The sequence below is a fragment of the Brachycentrus maculatus genome, unplaced genomic scaffold (assembly GCF_059751285.1).
Source record: "Brachycentrus maculatus isolate JH-2025_06_01 unplaced genomic scaffold, ASM5975128v1 h1tg000064l, whole genome shotgun sequence".
Lineage (NCBI taxonomy): Eukaryota > Metazoa > Arthropoda > Insecta > Trichoptera > Brachycentridae > Brachycentrus > Brachycentrus maculatus.
In genome coordinates, this window is record NW_028280818.1 from 838,089 (window position 1) to 861,293 (window position 23,205).

General features: G+C 35.6%; 2 protein-coding genes across 6 annotated transcripts; both read left to right on the forward strand.

The window, feature by feature from the left end:
* Nucleotides 1-671: 671 nt before the first annotated feature.
* Serinc (serine incorporator TMS1) lies at nucleotides 672-16,679 on the forward strand. 5 transcript variants are annotated; one of them, XR_015837246.1, is made up of 11 exons: nucleotides 672-841; nucleotides 2,207-2,371; nucleotides 3,084-3,178; nucleotides 4,043-4,138; nucleotides 5,109-5,287; nucleotides 6,436-6,551; nucleotides 7,421-7,601; nucleotides 8,959-9,147; nucleotides 13,530-13,686; nucleotides 14,667-16,234; nucleotides 16,315-16,679. XR_015837246.1 is itself a non-coding variant. In XM_088256607.1 (10 exons), the coding sequence occupies exons 1-10, from the start codon at nucleotides 806-808 to the stop codon at nucleotides 14,803-14,805; spliced, it is 1,353 nt and encodes a 450-aa protein (XP_088112733.1). In that variant the 5' UTR covers nucleotides 672-805; the 3' UTR covers nucleotides 14,806-16,679. The 5 variants fall into 5 exon arrangements, 3 of the variants coding, with proteins under 3 accessions (XP_088112733.1, XP_088112735.1, XP_088112736.1); XR_015837247.1 differs by having other exon boundaries at nucleotides 13,539-13,686; XM_088256607.1 differs by having other exon boundaries at nucleotides 14,667-16,679.
* A 513-nt stretch (nucleotides 16,680-17,192) lies between these two features.
* On the forward strand, nucleotides 17,193-20,602 carry LOC148311475 (tRNA-uridine aminocarboxypropyltransferase 1). Its single transcript, XM_088256611.1, has 2 exons — nucleotides 17,193-18,270; nucleotides 18,523-20,602. Exons 1-2 carry the CDS (start codon nucleotides 18,082-18,084, stop codon nucleotides 19,252-19,254), a joined length of 921 nt encoding a protein of 306 aa, XP_088112737.1. The 5' UTR covers nucleotides 17,193-18,081; the 3' UTR covers nucleotides 19,255-20,602.
* The last annotated feature ends 2,603 nt before the right edge of the window (nucleotides 20,603-23,205 follow it).

The following is a 23,205-nucleotide window of genomic DNA, read 5'->3' on the forward strand; positions in this document are numbered from 1 at the left end:
AATGAAATACCTGGCGTACATAACTTGGGATCAATGTAAAAATTAACCTTTACTAAACACCTTTTATCTCTTGGCCATATCTAACTCAAAAGAACGTATGATTAAATATTTTTCTCCACCTCCGTAGTGTGATGGTTAGCGGGTTTGGCTACCGTGCTGGAGTCCCGGGTTCGATTTGCAGGGGGAGGGTATATTGGTAAATTTCAAACTCTTATATTTATTTAATATTACCCTGGACTAGTCCCTAAACCGTAAAAGTGATCAACTTGCCTTCATGTAAGTAACGATCAAGAAAACACTGCGTGAATACGATGCAGCGTTCTATGCACCATTGTGTGCAGATAATGATTAGAAAAAAACACATTTTTTACGTAATTGCGATATGTCTTTATTATTAACATTTTCAACTGTTTACCTAGATCCTATAATGGTTGAAAATACCAACGTATATGAATTTATAATGAAAAAGAAAGTTTAATAAGAAAATATTTTTGTTTAATAAAATGTACAGTTGATAAATTGCTTATTAATTTGAATCAAATTTGCAGCAAAAATCTAAAACCATACTGAAACTTTTATATGGAAACATAAAAATTAGGAATAGACCTATATGGCGCTAGATTTCTTTTTCCATAATTGTCTATGGCTTCTCCAATTGGTAAATTTTCTTTGACAGCTGCTGGTTTTCTAAGTGACTTCTTGTTATTGAAAATTGTGCTTTGTTTTTTAAAGTGTATATTGGATTCGCTAAAAAAAGGCCATATAAAGTTCGTCACTCCGCTACAATAATCTAATTACAACCAAGATGGGTGCGGTATTGGGCATTTGTTCTGCTGCTCAGGTAAATAATATAAATTAGCATTGTTCTTTGTGATATAAAAAAATATATTGATGTTGTGACTCATTGCGTAGTTTCTCCGAAAACATATAAATTCAAATATATTTTTTAATCCATTCACTGTCTCAAAGTAAAAGATGAAATGTTAAATAAATAATGAAATATTACAGACAAAAACTCGTGTCTTACATTCGAAGGTAAAATTTTGGACTTGCGTCCTTGTTTGTTTACGTATTACGATAAGCAAATATCGATTTTATTTTTGTTCTATATTTGCGCATTTAATTGTTATATATAATTGGCAGTTTGTTTGAGGGGTTGGTTATTGAATATTCCAGAATAAAACGATATTACAGGTTCATAAAATTTTATCCTACCTATGATAATAATTGTGACCATTCACAATTTTATGTCTCAATGGATGGACTGAGGACTCTAGGTGATCACGAGGCTTCTTTCTCCACTGGGTTAGAAAATGGTTAGAAAAAATCCCATTGATATAAATTGTGATACCACAAATTATGTAAGGGTCAGATTTAACTTTTCCTTCCTTGAAGTCCTGAAGAGGAGAAGGTGGACATGGTTGGGAAATGTTCTTAGAATTCCACCAGAGAGCATCAACCCCTCATGTCTCTTCTTCCAACCTTGAGGATTCCGGCGCCCCGGAAGGCCGCTGATGACCATTCACCGACTATACTCAGCAGGATGCCGGACTGACTTGGGAGGAAGGCAAGGAGATGGCACTTGTCTTAGAGTGTCTCGTGTTGGCTATATACTCCACCCAGAGGCGTGCATTCCATATTCGTTTAAAAGCAGTGCCTATCCTAACTTACCCGCGAGACATACAAACCAACCAGTACCTACCCTACCTTACTAAGTAGTACCTAGCTTACCTTACTACCTACCCTAATTAATTCTCTGTGCACGCCACTGAGTAATAAATGCCAGTACCTACCCTACCTTACTAAGTAGTACCTAGCTTACCTTACTACCTACCTCAACTGTCTACCCTAATTAATTGTCTGTTACACTGTTTAATAATAATAATTTTCGATAATTTATATAGTGATGTTTTCATAAAATACTACCTCGAGGGGGTTTTTCACTGTGATTAAATTGGGGAAAAAGAGATTACCTCAAGGGGGTTTTTCACTGTGATTAAATTGGGGAAAAAGAGATAGTGGAAATGATTTAGCAAAGAAATGCGTTTTTAGTATTTTTTTTTTCTAAAGATATAAGTAGTACTAGGTTACATTACTACCTACCTCTACTGCCTACCTTAATTAATTCTCTGTGCACGCCACTGGCTCCATGGAAAAAGAAGAAGAAGAATTGAACATGAATTTTAAGTAAAATGATGTTTTTCAGCTGGCATGCTGTTGCGGCAGCGCGGCGTGCTCTCTGTGCTGCTCAGCGTGCCCGTCGTGCCGCAACTCCACCTCCACCCACCTCATGTACGCCCTCATGCTGCTGGTGGCCACGGCCATCGCTTGCATCACCCTGTCTCCCGGCCTGCAGGACACCCTGCACAAGGTATTTGCTCGTATAAACACTCGGCCATCAATCTACAGCACTAAATGCCTAACCCTCTTCTAGTGGAACGGAAGGCTCGTTGACGACTAAGAAGAAGTTCCTGACTAGCCCACACTAGATCATCTCCCTTGTTCCAAACACAGATTAAAATGACAATAATAAAATGAAACTTAATTTTGGTAACAAAAATCCACTTGTTTTTTTTTCACTTTTGATAATTGCTACAAAATTTGCATAAAGGACACGCTAAACTAGGCTAATTTGCTATAAAATTATATTATTTTGAGGAGCTCTAAACAATAATAATATAATAATGAATAAAACCCTTATCCGCATCCAAATGGTGCATAGGGCACTGCGTCATATAACGCAGTGTTATCTTGATCGTTTTTACACATGAAGGAAAGGTGATCAGCCCTCTGCTTCAGGTACCAGTCCAGGGTAATATTGAATAAATATTACAGTGGAAAATCACTTATATTTATTTGAACCCTCCTGGGAATCGAACCCGGGACCTACAGAACGGTAGCCGAGTGTGCTGACCATCACACTACGGAGGCAGACAAACAAACAAAATAAATGTTTTCAACTTGCAGTGTCATGAAAAAAGTTGTCATTCGAAAACCCTTCTAGTAAAATATCTGGTATTCTCCGTTGTATTTTATGGTATTATATAAGGATCCTGAGGAAATACTTGTTTTCTTTTTTCTAGTTACCATTTTGCGTGAACTCTACAAAAAATTCTTTAGTACCGAGTTCCGTGACCTTTGATTGCGAATCTGCCGTGGGATACTTGGCTGTTTATAGGTGAGTCACATTTTATTTTCCTTTGTATTATTTATCATATATCATCTTTAACCTTTCCTGTACTGATCGTGCAAAAATTATATGTGATCCGAAGGTGGTTACCAAAACACTCCAGTACATTGTATTAGTATGGAAATTGTAGTACGCAGCTTCCAGCAAGTATCAACACGCTACCAATTGAGTAATAGATGCCACGTCCATTCCAACGCGCTGTCGAGCGCCGACTGAACGCAGCCATCCGATAAACGAGATACCGGAAATTGGATCAAACGAAAGCGGAGTAGTCTAGTTGCCTCACTCTCTCCTTGTGGTAATACCACATTTATTAGAGTTAAAGAAATAACATGTTGGTAGCAGACATGTTCGCCTCTGTAGTGTAATGGTCGGCACATTTGGCTACCGTGCTGGAGGTCCCGGGTTTGATTCCCAGCGGGGTCAAAATAAATATCGGTGATTTTTACTCTCATGTTTATTTAATATCACCCTGGACTGGTACATGAAGCGCAGGGCTGATCACCTTGCCTTCATGCAATTAACGATCAAGATAACACCATGTCACTATTATGCAGTGCCCTATGCACCATTGAGTGCGGATAAGGGGTTTGAAGAAGATATAAGTACGTAGATCTTGCATTACCGACTGATTTAAAAAAAAAAATATTTTTAAACATTTAACGATTTGAAATTATAATAATGAAAAAGGGAAAATTTCCTTTTATATTATTTTTAAGATTACAAAAAATATGGAGTATGTAGCTCTTATAATACTAAAGTTATGGAATTAAAATTCATATATGTATGGGGAATTTCGCTCGCCCTGTTAGATCCGGCTAGGTTAAAAATAATTTGATCATTTTGTTTCAGGATTTATTTCATATTGTTCTTATTCTTCTCTTTGATGGCTCTTCTAACTGCCGGAGTCAAGTCTTCCAAAGATCCAAGAGCTGGAATCCAAAATGGGTAAGTTTATAAACAAAAATAATGCGCTCAGTACCTTATCCAAAATTTTTTTTTCAACAACAAAAAATGCACTTTAAATCTTCAATATAGATCTTCAATCTTCATAGTCATACAGGAGAAAGTGACCAAGTGCATTGTTTTACAAAAACGTGATCATTGACTATTTGATATCTTACTAGCTTAATAATGCCCTGAAAAAATCTCAAAGGATTTTAAACTTGGAAGCATAATATTTTGACTTGTTTAAAATGACTAACTGCATGGGTGTTTATTTTCTTGGCAAGCAAAAGTGAGTTAAATGGCCCTCCTGAACATTTTACGTTTTGGTAGTTGGTCACTTTCTCCTGTACGACTATGATATATATAAAACATTATCTCCAAGAGGAGTCTGTGTATGTCCCCGACCCTCCCACTGCTCGCGTGTGCCCACAAACAACCCAACCGAGCGAGCCAGTTGCCAGTTCACACTTTTTATAGGAATTTATTGGAAATTCTTCCATAAATGACAATACTTTTTTCTTCTAAATTTATGTATTACTATAGGTTAGACTTGTTCTATTTTTTCAAAATCAGGTTTGGTTTTTCAATTTTTTTTATTGCTTCTGTTTTTTTTTTGCACTGAACAACTTTTAATTTCAATAATTGATTCAACAGTCATTTTGTGTTAAAATCTATCCGTTTTTAACTGTAAATTGGTACTTAGTAAATACCACTATTTCTTAAAAACTATTGTCACACGTGTTTCGATGCATCATTTTCAAACACCATATATATGTATACTTTTTTTATACGTTAAGGCATGCATTTTTTTGGCATTTAAACATCTATCATACTTCAGTTTGCCCATTATTTGTCTAGGTGATCCCATTTCGACTGCATTTAGCCTACTTTCGTCTTTCTTTTGCAAAGTCTATGCTTTGCTTCCATACATCGTTTATTTGAAGTATGATCGGTGCATGTTTCTTTTCAGATTTTGGGGCCTGAAATACCTGATTGTGATTGGCGGAGTGGTGGGGGCTTTCTTCATTCCCGAGGGGGAGTTTGGGGTGACCTGGATGTACTTCGGCATGATCGGGGGCTTCCTGTTCATCCTCATACAGCTGGTGCAGATTGTGGACTTTGCCTTCACGTGGGCCGAGTCATGGATTGGTATTTATTTATTTTATTTACATAAACACCCGAAAGGCTTTTACAAGTATAATTCAATTATCCGTCCGCCTCTGTGGTGTAACGGTCAGCACGCTGGGCTACCGTACTGGAGGTAGCCCAGCGGGTTCGATTCCCAGGGGGGGGCAAATAAATATCAGTGTTTTTTTCACTCTAATATATGTATTCAATATTACCCTGGACTGGTACCTGAAGCGGAGGGCTAATCACCTTTCCTTCATGTGTTAATGATCAAGATAACACTGCGTTTATATGATGCAGTGCTCTATGCACCATTTTGTGCAGATGAGGGAGAAGGGATGAATTAAATTATAAATCAATACTAGTATAATTCAAGTACTATGCTAACACATTTCATAATATGTACATCTCTTCTTGCTGTCAGAAATTTATTACATACTGCCAGTTCATGGGAATTTAAGGAATTGGACAAAATATCAGAAGTCTCACTATGAATGTTACCAAGATTATTATTATTATAAATTTCTCGGCTAACCTGAACTTTTCCTAACCCGGTTACAAAACAGGTCAGTCGCCAATCAGTTTGAATTTCCAGGGTTCAACTGTATACCCTTGGAGTCTTGATACAATATTTTATGTCGGTGTGTAGTGAGTAAAATAAATAATTAAATATCATGTATAAACGTATCAAGTTGAGACACCTATAATATTGATACATCATCCGTAGGATGAATAATTCAGTGCCTGATAAATAAATATTGATTTATTAATAAATACGTATTCTGAAAAAAGTAGTCTTTACACCTTTAGAGAAAGAGAATTAACTTAATTGTCTTGTGATTTTTTATGAAATATAATTTTATTTTCCGCCTCCGTAGTGTAATGGTCAGCATGCTCGCCTACCGTTCTGGAGGTTCCGGGTTCGATTCCCAGGGGGGTTCAATAAATATAAGTGATTTTTTCACTCTAATATTTATTCAATACTACACTGGACTGGTACCTGAAGTGGAGGGCTGATCACCTTTTGTTCATGTGTAATTGATCGAGATAACACTGCGTTTATATGAAGCAGTGCCCTATGCACCATTGGGGTGCGGTAAGGGATTTATTATTATTTATTAATGATAATGTGATTATACCTCATAGGGAATAAATGTTTGTATTTCCAGAGAACAGCGAGAATTCTGAATCCAAGGGTTGGTATGTGGCTCTCATGTTGGCAACCCTTCTGAACTACGCGCTCGCCATCACCGGAGTGGCACTCCTGTTTGTCTACTACACTAGGGTAAGTATATGTAACTAACCATCTCGCCGCTTCCCTGCAGAGAGAATAGAACGCCACATCACTCTGTCTTTGCAAACAGTCTTCACCTCATCCACATTCATTCATCTTGTGGCAACCCACACACATCGAATATGGCAACACCAGCTCAACGTAGCGAGCTACCTTCACCGCCAGAAAAGAACGGATCAAGCGAACCCGCCACACTTCGTCGCCACCCGTCCACAGATCGACACGTACTTCAACTGTTCCCATATTAGAGTCACGCGATTATCCTTAAGTATTTGCTTGATTGTAATTTAATAGAACTAAATAAATTTGTGTTAAAAGTAATCCGCTTTCATCTTGCTTCCCTTCTGATAAATTAAAGTGGTATTCAACTAGAAACCATAATCTGATACATAATTACTTATTACTTATAACCCTTATTCGTGCCCAATGGTGCATAGGGCACCCCATCGAATTGACGCAGTGTTATCTTGATCATTACTTGCATGAAGGCAAGGTGATCACTCTTGCGCTTCAGGAACCAGTCCAGGGTAATATTAAATAAATATTACAGTGTAAAATCACTAATATTTATTTTCACCCCCCCTGGGAATCGAACCCGGGACCTCCAGCACGGTAGCTTAACACGCTGACCATTACACCACGGAGGCGGACAACATGTGATACATACCAACCGATTATTTTGACTCTTGATCCGTAATTGATTTCAATTAACTATTTAATAACTATTTAGTTAATCGTGCCATAATAATAAATGAAATATCAATTTTTAATTAGATTTTTACATTATGTTTATTGACAATTTGTATGACTTGTAAGATTTTGCAGCGTGTTCAAGGTACGAGTTGTTTTGGTTATTTCAGCCCGACGGCTGTGACCTCAGCAAGTTCTTCATCTCCATCAACCTGATCTTCTGCGTGATCATCAGCGGCCTCTCCATTATGCCTTCCATCCAGGAGACCCTGCCCCGCTCGGGCCTGCTGCAGTCCTCCGTGGTCAGCGTCTACATCATCTTCCTGACCTGGTCCGCCCTCAGCAATTCCGGTAATGCCAGTAAACTGCGTCGGCCATGTTTGTGTTATTGACCCAAAATGAGTTTTGTGACAACTCATGGGACTATCAACCTTTCCAAGAGTACAATAATAGATGTCCGACTTTCTCTGGGGAGTGGGTTCTTTTAACATGTTTTTTTTTTCACAAAATCTATGTATGATGGAGATAAAAATTATGTGGAAATAATAAAACTCAATATCCCTAGATTTTATTTTATGACAAAATTACATACAAATATCCACAGATATCATTGAAATACAAGTTACATCATACATTTCATTCATCATACATACAGTTCATTTACGTCCATACTCCAGGAAAGGTTGACACAGGGGTTCCCTTACAAGCGGCACACTTACAAGTTTAGTATTTTGTCATGGCGCCCTACTTTAGTAAGTTATTTGGAATAGATAATGTGACTATATATGTGTGTACTCTTTGGGAACCCCCGGGTTAACACATTGTTTGCGGGAAACGCCTAAAAGCGTCTTTTACATACTACTGGTAGAGAGCGGGAGATGCTTATAAGCATTCTATTTGCTTACTTTTGGTAGAGCGCGAGAGACGCCAAAAAACATTGCACAGAACTGAATTAGGTTTGCGGTTACTTGTGATTAGTATATGACCCTTATTAGTATACTAATTAGGGTCGGGGTTGATGAAAAAACTGCCATACAAAAATGTGTTAACTTTGTGTCAGGTTGTGATCCTATGGTTATTGTCGCGGACTCTTGAGTCAAAGCTTCTGGGTTCGAACCCACTCTACTACAATTTGATACCTTTTTCTAATAATGAGCCGCTCAGGCTCACAGAAATAGTATGTTATTGAAGTATTTTTTCAAATAATAAAAATAGTTATATTTGTCTTTTTAAAATAAAAAAAAATTAAAATAATACTAATGATTCGACATAAGCCCTACGTGGAAAAATTCAATGTGAAATAAGATTCCACATTGGATCAATAAGGGTTAATATTTTTCAAGTAAATATCTATTTATTTTAAAATAACATTAATAATAAAACCCTTATCCGCACCCCAATGGTGCATAGGGCACTGCGTTATATAAACGCAGTGTTATCTTGATCATGTACACATGAAGAAAAGGTCATCAGCCCTCCGTTTCAGGTACCAGTCCAGGGTAATATTGAATAAATATAACAGTGAAAAAATCACTTATATTTATTTAACCCCCCTTGGGAATCGAACCCGGGACCTACAGAACGGTAGCCGAGCTTGCTGACCATTACACTACGGAGGCGGACAATACATTACTTATTTATTTTTAAATGTCATTATTGAACGCCGGCATAGACTGACTCTGCCAATCCCTCTAATCCTCGTCCTAAGGTCGCGAGTGCAACGCCTCGTTCCTGGAGTCGGTGGACAAGAACGCCCAGAGCCAGGTGGCCTTCGGGAAGGATGCCATCATCGGGCTCATCATCTGGATCTGCTGCATGCTGTACTCCACCATCAGGACGGCCTCCGCCAGCTCCCGCTCCATCGGGGCCCACCACGTGCTCAAGGATGAAGGAGGAGGTACACACTGATCATATTCCTTCCAGATATATCCTCTTTATCGTTATGGCAACTCAAAAAACCTTTTTTTTTCTTTCAAACCTTTATCCGCATCCCAATGGTGCATAGGACACTGCATCATAAAAAAGCAGTGTTATCTTGATCTTTAACACGTGAAGGAAAGGTGATCAGCCCTCCGCTTCAGGTACCAGTCCAGGGTAGTATGGAATAAATATTAGAGTGAAAAAATCACTTATATTTATTTGACCCCCCTGGGAATCGAACCCGGGACCTCTAGAACAGTAGCCGAGACATTACACTACGGAGGCGGTTTTAAAAAAAGGGTTAATTAAATATTTATGTATTTAATGTTAAATCAAACACTGATTTTTGAGTCTACTAAGTTGTATTTTATTTTATTTTTTGACATCTCATCAAAGATGAAGAAGAATATGGAAGTCTGGCCATTTACGGGGCTTACGACCGTCATAGGCTTCTTTACATCTCACCAATAGATGTCTCTAGTGAAGTTTGGTTTAAGTGATCACTTTACACACGTGTAACATTCACCAATTCTACCCATTATTGACAACCACACTACTCAAATTCTTGGAAGTTCTATATATATGAACCAATTTAGAAACCTTGTTCATGAATCAATAGAACTTCACTAGAGACATCTATTGGTGAGATGTAAAGAAGCTTTTTATTAAGCAGAAACTCTTATATTAGTATGTGAGATCCGAATCCTGGATTATAATCACACACATGAGAAACGCCAGAAAATACCATTTTCATTTTTATTATTAAGCTTATAATTTGACCAGATAATTTATTTACAACATTTTGAGTGTGTCCAAATACTTGTTCACAAAATCTGGATTATCTCCAATTACAGGAGTTATTTTCATATTATTTTTTGACATCTCATCAAAGATGAAGAAGAATATGGAAGTCTGGGCATTTACGGGGCTAACGACCGTCATAGGCTGTTTTAAGTGATCACTTTAATGTATTCTTCTTCATCTTTGATGAGATGTCAAAAAATAATATGAAAATAACTCCTGTAATTGGAGATAATCCAGATTTTGTGAACAAGTATTTGGACACACTCAAAATGTTGTATTTTATTGTTTCAAAAATACATAAAAATCAATTTGCGACTGTTTCGTCTAGTTGTAGTTTCAGACATCCGTAGGGTGAATAATCCAGTGTGATAGAATAAATTGTCAATTTATTGTTATTCACTTGAGCCGAGATGGGGCATTGTTTGTGAATACATATGTATTTGTATTCTGTTTATATTATTATAAAACATTTGATTGATATATTTCTTGTAAGTTTTTAAAAAATTTCAATTTTACTTTTGTGTCTATATATCGCTCACTCCTTTCAAGAACGTCATAAATCAAAAATCGTCAATTTTGAGTTATGCATGTTTTCAGAATGTCCAGAAAATGTACTATACCCCAGAAAAAGAATCATATTTTGAACTTAATATTTACCCGCTACAGGGAAGAAAATGTTGTTTTTTCATTTTGATGAAAAGGTATTGTTTAATTATTTTTTTAAATAAACTAAATATTTTTCAAATGGAGAAAACACCTTCAGGTTTTACCTAAAAATATCTGATGCTCAGAAAAAAGTTCAATAAGTGGCTTGATATTTATTTTTAATACATTGTATTATATTTTTTAACTTAAAAAACGTTCTCCTGAAAAATCAAGTATTTTGATTTATGACGTTCTTGAAAGGAGTGCGCGATATGTATTTGTATTCTGTTTATATTATTATAAAACATTTGATTGATATATTTCTTGTAAGTTTTTTAAAAATTTCAATTTTACTTTTGTGTCTATATATATATAAAACTTAAATGTTTTTTCCTTGGCGGATAAAATAATACTACATTGGCGCCATTGCCGACTCAGCGCGCAATGGGTCGGAAAGCTTAGTAGCCAACGAAGGTATGCACACTACAAAGTCTTAGACGCGTCAAATCATTTTTCCACGTAGGCTGCGTTTTTATGAAAACTCCAGATTTCACACATTCAGTGTAGCTATCGAATATCTTACTTAGTTGTAATAAGAATAATACTTGCAATTAGAATAATAACTTATTTGGAACAAATTACCCATTTTGCAGGCTTCACAAATCTCCAACTCTTTGATATTTTCATATAACAAACATATCATACAAAAAACAAACACGGAACTAGACCACAGACAATATGCATGTAGTTTGCTTGACCATAGACGTCTGTTCACTGACCATAGATTCCGTTTTTCTACCTTACCTGGCTAGGTGGCTGTCTAGCTAAGTACTACTTTAGCAAATCACTGGATGTGTGAGAACTGGCGTCACTGCTATTCTGCTTATTTAGTTCCTCATTAAATTTATTAACAGTTTGTTTATAATGATGTAATTAATTAATTTGATTTGAATAGATGTTTGAAGCTATCAATATGATATCAAATATTCAGATGTCCATTTACATTCATAATTGAAAAAAATATATATTCAAATGTTTTATTATCTTTATGAAAAAAAAAACAAAAGAAATGTGTTATTATAGGTAGGTACTTTTAAACTTGAAAGAACTTTATTTATCATCCAAATAAAATTACTCTCAAACACTCGTTTGGACTTATATTTCATTCGCGGTTATACAATAATTCAAGCCCTCCCAAAATTATTCTTAAATAAGGCTCCTAGTTACATCGGACATGTTTGCGCACTTTCATCATACAAGTTTTAGTACAATGAATATTTTTTTTGTAGTGTGCATGCATTTTGGCTAGCTTTAATTGTAAGACCATTGGAATCCATTTTGTCCGTTTTTCGTTAAGATCCTTTTTTGTTATTAAGAGAGCCCAAGAGAACGGGACATTTTTCTCTTATAAAGAGATCTCTCTTACATCCATGTTTGAAATTGATGTATATTTTGACTTGGTTAACCTGTCCGGGTGTGAGTTTCTGCGGACAAAACTGTATCTAAAGAGTGAATTTGTTTTTGTTATTTTTTTTTTTACTTTTATAATTTTATATCATGGTCGATGCTATAAGCAACATATTTTGTTGTAAAAACAAAAATATTTACACCAGTAAATATGATTTATATCAAAATTATCGAGATATCGATAAATCATGTTTTTAACATGTTTTGATGTAAATCGTGTCATAAATCATATTTTGTATCGGCCGTACATGTACGTCTACACTCCTTTGAGAAAAGTTTGGTATGGCCGTACATGTACGGCCATACTCCCGCAGAGGTTAATGAACATATCGCTCACTCCTTTCAAGAACGTCATAAATCAAAAAACTTGATTTTTCAGGAGAATGTTTTTAAAGTTTAAAAATAAAATACAATGTATTAAAAATAAATATCAAGCCATTTATTGAATTTTTAGTGTGCTACAGTACTTTTTAGGTAAAACCTGAAGGTTTTTTCTCCATTTGAAAAATATTTAGTATATTTTAAAAAAATAATTAAACAATACATTTTCTTCAAAATTCAAAAACAACACTTTCTGCCCTGTAGCGGGTAAACATTAAATTTAAAATATCCCTCATTTGCTGGGATATAGTACATTTTCTGGGCATTCCGAAAACATGCAGAACTGATAATTGTCGATTTTTGATTTATGACGTTCTTGAAAGGAGTGCGCGATGTAAGAAAAAAAACTAAGAAATAAGAAAAGAATGTAAAGCTGAACTAGGGATAATTGAAAAGGTTAGGAAGAGTTCATTAAAGCGGTATAGGCATGTGGAGCGAATGGATAGTGAGAGAATGACTAAGAAAATATATGTGGCGAATGTGAGTGGGAGAACAGACCTGCTGAAAAAGACTCGGCGCACTCAGATCAATCAGAACCTAAAATCTAGTGGTGTCAAAAGTCTGCGTAATCGGAGGGCATGTACGACTGGATGTATATATGTGAAGGAAGCTAGAAGTGTATGTCAGGACAGGAGAGTGTGGCGTTCATTCCTCTTTGCCTACCCCTGCGGGGAAATGGCGTAATAGTGGTAGTTATCTTCTTCTTCTTCAAACCCTTATCCGCACCCCAGTGGTGCATAGGGCACTGCATATAAACGCAGTGTTATCTTGATCATTAACACATGAAGGAAAGGTGATCAGCCCTCCGCTTCAGGTACCAGTCCAAGGTGATTTTTAATAAATATTAGAGTGGAAAAATCACTTATATTTATTTGACCCCCCCAAGGAATCGAACCCGGGACCTCCAGAATGGTAGCCGAGCATGCTGACCATTACACTATGGAGGCGGTAGTAGTAGTAGTAGTAAAGAACGTTTGACACTATTAAACCCTAGTTCTTCGCATTACGGATTTGATAACAGATGGGAAATTGTATATTACTTTATTGGGCTGTGTTTTGCAGCCAAATCAGAAGGCGGCGATTCCGGGAACCTGATGGAGGGTGGCAAGAAGGTTTGGGATAACGAGGAGGAGTCCGTGGCGTACTCCTGGTCTATGTTCCACGTCATCTTCGCCCTGTCTTCGCTCTACGTCATGATGACTCTCACCAACTGGTACCAGTAAGTATTCTTCTTCAAACCCTTATCCGCACCCACTGGTGCATAGGGCACTGCATCATATAAATGCTGTGTTATCTTGATTGTTAACACATGAAGGAACCGTGATTAGCCCTCTGCTTCAGGGATTAGTTCAGGGTAATATTTAACAAATATTAGAATGAAAAATCACTGATATCTATTTAACCCCCCCCCCCTCTGGGAATCGAACCCGGAACCTGCAGAAAATTTTTATTGAGCAGAAACTCTTTTATTCATCTCACCATAGATCGGCTGTCCAAACTCAAAACACGGTAAGGGACATTTTTTTGCATTATTGGACTAAGTAGATTCTACTTAGTCCAAAAGTGCAAAAAAAACGTGCTACAAAAAAAATGTCCCGTACTGTGTTTTAAGTTTGGACAGCCGAGATGTCTCTAGTGATTGAAGGACTTTGTTTCGAATTTGGACAATATATATAGAAGTTCCAAGAATTTGAGTAGTGTGGTTGTCAATCATGGGTAGAATTTGTGAATGTTACACGTGTGTAAAGTGATCACTAGTAAACGCGCAGACTTCCATATTATAAAAAAATAATATATAGAATAACTCCTAGAATTGGAGATGATCTAGATTTGTGAACAAGTATTTGGACACACTTAAAATGTTATAAGTAAAATAGTAAATTGTTTGACCGGTTCAATGCCACGAGCTCTTCAATTCCGTGCTCGCCAGGCCGGCTATACAAAATAACCTCTTATTTGAGCTTGTCACAAGCCAATATCAAATCCAATTGCATTATTTTTTAATAAGAATATATAGAAACATCTATTGGAATAATAAAAAAATACTAAAATATTACAATTTATATTATATATTATCAAAATTACAGTCATCATTTTAAAAGCTTTCACATTTTTGTTGAAAAATTACGGCCTGCTGGATACGGCCATATTAATTACTACCTTCCGGCATTGAAAGGGTTAATTATCTTCTTTTTCCAGGCCCAACTCCGTGCTGAACACCCTGAACGCCAACGTTGGCTCCATGTGGGTGAAGATGATCTCCTCGTGGCTGTGCATCGGCATCTATACGTGGGCGCTCGTTGCCCGGCTGGCCTGCCCCAACCGAGACTTCGACTAGACAACCAAACAACCGACCGACTGACCCAACTATGTCATGATGCTAGAGTAGGATCTCTGTATTTCTCATTGAGACCATTCCCTGGCATAGTAAAATATTTTTTTGTAACTGCAGACAGTTGGTAGAATTCCGTTTAAAAAATTTGGTAAAATTTATATCCTAAATCGAACAAGGTTATTTGGATTGAATTCTACTTTTATTTAAATATATATGATAATATGTGACATTATCAAACACTTATTTGATAGTCCGCCTCCGTAGTGTAATGGTCAGCACGCTCGGCTATCATACTGAAGGTCCCGGGTTCGATTCCCAGGGGGGTCAAATAAATAAAAGTATTTTTTTCACTCTTATATTTATTCAATATAACCCTGGACTGGTACCTGAAGCGGAGGGCTGATCACCTTTCCTTCATGTGTTAATTGATCAAGATAACATTTCGTTTATATGATGCAGTGCCCTATGCACGATAGGGTGCGGATAAGGGTTTGAAAATGAATTAATTAATAAGACATTATCAAACACTCCAGTGTTTGATAATGTCATAATAAGACGAAACGCGTCACATATTATCATATTTATGCAAATAAAAGGAAAATTCTGATATTAAATTTTGGATATTTTACCCAAAAAGTCATAAAATTATACTTTTTATTTGAAATATTCCAAATATGTATAACAGGATCTCTTTCATCCGAATGCCGAAAATTTGTCTAAAAAGTAATGTTATCATATAGAGTGAAAAACATTTCAAATTTTGAATAGGAATTATGATGTATTAGAAAAGAACAAATTACTCGTATAGTAAAATTATTTGTATCCTTCATATGCTAGATACTTAGATACTTTATAGCATATAAATTATTAGTGGAGCTCTTGAAGGAAATCACACAATAATTATTTCCTAGTACCTACTTAATTTTACCTTGTTTAATTGTATAATGTATCAAGATTGAATTTATTATTGCGAAATGAATCACTTTTCTGTGGATTTCAACTCTCCCATACACAAAAAGGGCAGGATTGATCACCATGTTTGCGCATAACAAGCGGTCAATAAAACACTGTGTCAACATGAATGCAGTGCCCTATGCACCATAGGGTGTGAACGAGGATTAAAATAAAGAGGGGAAATCCACATAAAAATTGACATATTGCGACTTTTGTCAACACCGAATGGCAATTCCGTGTCAAGATATGTGTGAATGGGCCCTCCTTAGTTTTAAATGTACACTAGCAAGACGTGCAAATATTGCAGACTTTGTAAAGACTTTGCATACATGCCCAAAAGTGTGACATGTCAGCATCGTGGTTTTCAATTTATGGTTTTAAACTTGAGGCTTTTACATACACGCTAAAAGTGTAAAATATCACTGTGGCAGTTTTCGATTTGTGGTTTCAGACTAAAGTAGCATATAAATGCTTCAATGTAAAGTAAGTACTTACAAAAGTAAGTACTTACTAAATACATAATTTTCCTCAAGTAAGTAAAAATGCTTCAATGTAAAGTAAGTACTTACAAAAGTAAGTACTTACTAAATACATAATTTTCCTCAAGTAAGTAAAAATGCTTCAATGTAAAGTAAGTACTTACAAAAGTAAGTACTTACTAAATACATAATTTTACATAAGTAAGTAGTTTCTGACATTGTTAGAATTATTAATCTCCCGAATAGTTTGTATCGTAACTGTTGTTTAGAAACAAAGATGTCTGCTGTCCAAATTTATTAAGTAGTCCCTGTGTATTCTGCTTTAAAGAAAGTGGATTTGTAGTCTGGATCGAACATCTTTGACTTGTTTAGTGTATCTTAGAAGCATTTTATGTTGTAAATAAACATCTTTGCATTTAATGTAATCTATCTACCAAAAAGAAAGAATTATAAATAAAATCTTCATGCTAATAATTTATAAATAAAAAACTGTTTTAATTTGAATCCCGTATCCTGGTTTTGTTTTCTATCATCTTATCTAGGAACGGATGATGAATATCCAGAATATAGCATATTGAATACTATCCTAAGTAATAAAAATATGAGTGTATACAATTTTAAGGACGGATACACTGATAAGTTATCGTTGTGAAATGCAAGAATAAAAAAAAATAAAATAAACCCTTATCCGCACCCAATGGTGCATAGGGCACTGCATCATATAAACGCAGTGTTATCTTGACTGTTTACACATGAAGGAAAGGTGATCAGCCTTCCGCTTCAGGTACCAGTCCAGGGTAATATTGAATAAATATTACAGTGAAAAAATCACTTATATTTATTTTACCCCCCTTGGGAATCGAACCCGGGACCTCCAGAACGGTAGCCGAGCGTGCTGACCATTACACTACGGAGGCGGACAAGAAATGCAAGAATAAAAATTATTTTATATTTCATTGCATACAAAAGAAATTGTGGGTGTAGCATTGTACATGTGATAGAAGTGAAACTTCTTAAAAAATAAAGAATTAGAGGGATTAAGTGTGAGACAGAGAGGGAAGCATCTCAAAAGATTTCTTTGAGTATTTACAATACAAAATTTGCCTAAAAATACTATCATTTTTACAAAATGAAGATACTGTGTAGCAGAATACTCATCTTGAACTCCAGTTTTAAGAGTATTTATGGCAACAACAGGCTTATTGTTCAACGGCATTGCCAGCAAATCCAAGGTAAAGCCATCATCAGAATGAATTTTGACTTTTGCACATTATCATTTAAAAAAAAAGATAAAACTCACGTATTGATGAGATTTTAAAAGTTTTTGGATGACTCTTGGTTAACATCTTTCTCTTTTTCTAAAAATATAACGGATAACCCTGCTCCACCAAATGCCAATTTTTTTTAAATCTCTGGCCCCGCTTATTCCCCTCCCTACAGATATCCATCTCATCCTGGCGAGCAGGAACCCAATTATGTACAGACTGTTAATTGTTTTTCTGAAATTAAATGGAATAAATTTATACTTTATCTTTATAATTTATAGTCTTATCATATTTTATAATTAAGAATTCAATTAACTTGACATTGGCAAATGCATTGTATTACATGTGCAACGCCATTCTATAATAAATAATAAAAAAACCCTGCTCCATACAGATTTCGACAGATGGCAATCTATTCTAGACATTATTTTTTTATTGTTTCAAATATGGCAACATTTCATCTGTCAAATTCTCGTGGTACATGTCGTGCTGTCATATATAATTTCGAAATCGCAAACGTTATTATATGTTTCAAATTGAATTAAACTTTATGTGATGTTCATGTGCATATTATTATAAAAATGAATCCAAAATCACCCGAAGCTATGGACGAAAAGCCCTTTGAGGGAATGTCCATTGATGACACTTCGATATTGGGCTTACTGGATGGAAGAAGTCCGTGCCCTAAGTGTTATAAATCAAGAAAATATTTTTGCTACACTTGCTACGTCCCCATTAGCGAACTAGAAGATAAGATTCCCAAAGTCAAAGTTAGTTTAAACTTGTTTTTGTTTTTAACATAACCTAAAACATATATTTCAAAGCATGTCACAGTGCTGCATGTAACCTATAAACAGTTTTTTTTATCATATTTAGGATGAATTATTTTAGAAAAATATATTCATTTTGAGTGTAGTGGTTAAAAAAAGATTTAAAAAAAATCTGATTTCTTCTCTGCCCAAGTGGCGTAGTGGTAGACAAGTCTGTCTATATTAATTTTCATGCCTTTTTCTTCTTTTCAGTTACCCGTGAAGATTGACATAATCAAGCATAGAAATGAAATAGACGGTAAAAGCACCGCGATACACGGACCAATTCTAGCGTCGGAAGATATAAGCATATACACTTACCCGGATATTCCGGACTATTCGGAATCAGACAGAGTGTTCCTCGTGTACCCGAGTAAGTCGTCCGTAGAAATACCGTGCCTGTTCAACAATAACCTAGAAATAAGCTCGCTAGTGCAACAATTTGGGAATGAACACATTACAAACGGCCACTCGCCGGGAACGCTCATGACAAAACGATTCAGCGGCAACACAAACAAAAGAAAATGCCACAGGATTAAGGACATTAGCAATCTGCCTATCAAGAGGGCGGTCTTCATTGACAGCACTTGGAACCAGAGCCGAGGAATTTACAAAGACGAGAGAATGAAAAGATTACCGTGTGTCGTTATCCAGAACAGAGTTTCCCAGTTTTGGAGGCACCAGAAAGGTAGTCCGCGGTGGTATCTGTCCACGATCGAAGCCATCCATCAGTTTGTTTTGGAAGTGCATTTGAATGCGTGGGGAGTGAGTCCTCTTTATAAAGGCCCCTACTGCGATGATTACAGATCAGACGATGGCGAATCAGATTCGTACAACGGGCAATATGATAATATATTATTTTTCTTCTCTCATATGTATACGAAAATTCATAAGATATACGAGCACGATCAACTCAAAGCTTACAAAAGACCGATGGACATCTAGCGATGTTTGACCTTCCTCACCCAAAGGATCTGACGATCTGATCTGGTGACGGAATTTGAACAATTCCGGTCATTTTCATGGAAATATTGTTTGCAATAATCATATGTAACTTGTGACCTCACTTGCTGAATGAATGATCACTGCAGACACGTTTTGTGCAGAGTTCGACTGCACAAATCATGGTGAGAAGCAATGCAACACTCTCCTTTTCATCCATTGTTTACTTTGTGTAATACCACTTTTTTAAGCACTTTATTGTGACTGCCGGTTTAATTATTGCACCGAGTGGCGGGCTTCCGGGAGAGGCTGATGAAGAGCTCCAACCTCATCATAAAGCGGCTTGTGGAGCACAGATGGGGGCTGGACATGTGGCGGCACTGGACCACAGTGCTGCATTTGCCAGCGAGCTAATCTTCGTCTACATCTCTCCAAATTTTCCTTTTTTTTTAAAAATTTTCTTTTGCAGTTCCTTTTCATTATTTTTATTTTTATTGGGTTATTATTTTAATTTCATTTTATAAAAAAATGTTGCAAAACATATATGGCTGCTAAGTATTGCAATACCCACTACTTAGTCAAACTGGAATAAAGATTTATTATTACTATTATTCCATAATGATGTAACAATTTTCCAAAACCCGTAGTCACAAATAAGTATTTAAAAAAGTAGTATTATACAAAGTAAACAATGGATGATAAGGAGAGTGTTTTATTACCATACCACAAAGTTATCAATGCTTTTAATACACAAAATAGAAGCAATGCAGTTCAGTATAGTTATCTCACATATGTGGCGCGAGGTAGTTGGAGTGAAACAAATAAAAAATAGTGACATTTACCAAGTAAAAGTTTTAAAAAATGTAAAGATATTACATTATTTATTATTTCTGCATTCACTTTATGGTAAGACATTATCAAATTGTAAATAAAACACTTGTTTTTTACTCAAGTGAGTATTATATTGTTAAGACTAGTTTTAGAAAATAGTCATAACAATATAATCAAGTTATTATTTTTTAACATCTCATCAAAGATGAAGAAGAATATGGAAGTCTGGGCAAAAAGTTCTTCTTCATCTCTGATGAGATGTTAAAAAATAATATGAAAATAACTCCTGTAATTGGAGACAATCCAGATTTTGTGAACAAGTATTTGGACACACTCAAAATGTTGTAAATAATAGTCAAGTGGTAAAAAACAAATGTTTTATTTATTATTTCATAGATATTACCACTAAGTGACTGCCGAATCAATCGATAAACTTAAAATATTGACAAAATTTTATTTAAGATAACTATTTTTATACCTATTAATAAAAAATATTGATTGAATAAAAATATTGGTAATCTTTAATTTTTTTTTTTAAACCCTTATCCGCACCCAATGGTGCATAGGGCACTGCGTCATATAAACGCAGTGTTATCTTGATCGTTTACACATGAAGGAAAGGTGATCAGCCCTCCGCTTCAGGTACCAGTCCAGGGTAATATTGAATAAATATGACAGTGAAAAAATCACTTATATTTATTTTACCCCCCTTGGGAATCGAACCCGGGACCTCCAGAACGGTAGCCGAGCGTGCTGACCATTACACTACGGAGGTGGACCATATCAATCTTTCATTTTATACTCTCCTATTTTCAACAGGAAAATTGGCAGAATGTGGAATAGAACCCAGAAATCCATAACAGCACAGGACCGCAAACTAATTGAATTTTTAAAATAAAAACACAGTTGGTTATTTTGCATACATTTAATTTAATTCAATCTATTTTTCCCTGCATATTTTTCCACAGCTATACTCCAAATATTACATAATTATAGTTAATTTATATGAAGCTGTAAATTTTTTAACTCATAAAACACCGATAATTGCATTAAACTGTATATTATCAACTGTTTATAATGCGACGCTAATTTGTACATTTTTATAAAAAAAATTCTACACAGTCTAGCAGAAAATATACCAATTTGAAATACTTGAAATTAAAAACATTGTGAAATAGGTACATTAAACTTGGACAAGAGAAACCTTTTTAAAAGACGACTGGCTACTTGAATATATAATGCACTTACTTGTAGTTACTACCATAATACGTGTTTTATGCCGTGGCATGAGAGAAAGAGATGCGGATATTTATTTCTTCTGATTACGGCAGTCGCTACGATCAACATAGTCTATAGTGTGAATAATAAGTTGTTTAAAGAAAAAAAAGAATGTTAGATACTCCGCTGCGTGCTGCACAAACCGTGTGCTAAACATGCGGTTGGCATTATCCCCCTGGATAATAGTCATAACAATATTGTTATGAGTATTATATAATAGTCAAGTTATTATTTTTTAACATCTCATCAAAGATGAAGAAGAATATGGAAGTCTGGGCAAAAAAAGTTCTTCTTCATCTTTGATGAGATGTTAAAAAATAATATGAAAATAACTCCTGTAATTGGAGATAATCCAGATTTTGTGAACAAGTATTTGGACACACTCAAAATGTTGTAAATAATAGTCAAGTGGTAAAAAACAAATGTTTTATTTATTATTTCATAGATATTACCACTAAGTGACTTAAAATATTGACAAAATTTTATTTAAGATAACTATTTTTATACCTATTAATAAAAAATATTGATTGAATAAAAATATTGGTAATCTTTAATTTTTTTTTTTAAACCCTTATCCGCACCCAATGGTGCATAGGGCACTGCGTCATATAAACGCAGTGTTATCTTGATCGTTTACACATGAAGGAAAGGTGATCAGCCCTCCGCTTCAGGTACCAGTCCAGGGTAATATTGAATAAATATGACAGTGAAAAAATCACTTATATTTATTTTACCCCCCTTGGGAATCGAACCCGGGACCTCCAGAACGGTAGCCGAGCGTGCTGACCATTACACTACGGAGGTGTCGCAGACTGTGTGCCAACTCATGAAGAGATAAGGCGTAGGACGCAGCAAATCTTGGTCACATCTGTCGTCAAGAAAAGGCAATTCAGTTGGCTTGGCCATGTACACCGCATGCGTCTTGAGAGCCGCCATCAAGCTTGCCTCTTTTACAGGGCATCAGATCCCGACCACTGCTGACAATTTGTCGGCAGTTCTCATCTGAACTTCGGGACGCAGACCTGACCTGGGAGGATGTAAGGGAGCTGGCGGCCGACAGAAAAGCCTGGAGACAGTTTGTGGACTCCATGTGCTCCACATAGGGAGCGTATATGGTTTAATAATAAATAATGTTTTACAAATATGGTTTACTGCAAAAAGTGACCCGAGTCCAACCGAGCATTTTTGACAATAGCTCATAAACCTTTCCAGGAGTATTACTCAAATTAAATATGCTATATTTAATGAACAATAAGCAATTGTCTACCTTAGAGCAGGTATTTACTGTACCTAGTGAGGATAGGTAGTGTATAATATGTTTGCTATAATTTAACCTTTCCAGGAGTACAATAATTGATGCCTGACTTTCTCTGGGGAGTGGGTTTTTTTTACATTAAATAAGTATTTTTTAAAAATAAAATCTTTGTATTATGAAGATAGAAATTATGTAAAAATAAAGCTCACCATCTCAAGGTTTTATTTTATGACAAAGTTAAATACAACTATCCATAGTTGTCATTATTATACAAATCATACCAACTGACAGATAGACTTCAACGTTCATTAACATCGATACTCCTTTGAGAAAAATTCGCACCGACGTTCATTTACGTCCATACTCCGCGAAAGGTTAAAACAGTCTATAATTATGCTAGTATTGCGAATTTGCTTCTCAAATTCTGTTGCAGTATCGCTATAGTATTTCAGTTGAATTAACACATTTGGCAGCTTGCTTTAATTGTTTTGTCTTGGTCAGATTTCGTGGTACACTCACAGTACGCGGAAACATGGGAAGGCCATTCTAAAATATGTACACAATACAAAAATATAACTGTTTTTTACAAA

Excerpts from the sequence above, each read along its gene's own strand:
- Serinc (XM_088256607.1), top strand. The coding sequence starts at position 806 with ATGGGTGCGGTATTGGGCATTTGTTCTGCTGCTCAG. Across the intron at positions 3,179-4,042 it reads GGATACTTGGCTGTTTATAG|GATTTATTTCATATTGTTCT; the intron begins GTGAGTCACATT and ends ATTTTGTTTCAG. Across the intron at positions 13,687-14,666 it reads ACTCTCACCAACTGGTACCA|GCCCAACTCCGTGCTGAACA; the intron begins GTAAGTATTCTT and ends TTCTTTTTCCAG.
- LOC148311475 (XM_088256611.1), top strand. The coding sequence starts at position 18,082 with ATGAATCCAAAATCACCCGAAGCTATGGACGAAAAGCCCTTTGAGGGA. Across the intron at positions 18,271-18,522 it reads ATAAGATTCCCAAAGTCAAA|TTACCCGTGAAGATTGACAT; the intron begins GTTAGTTTAAAC and ends TCTTCTTTTCAG.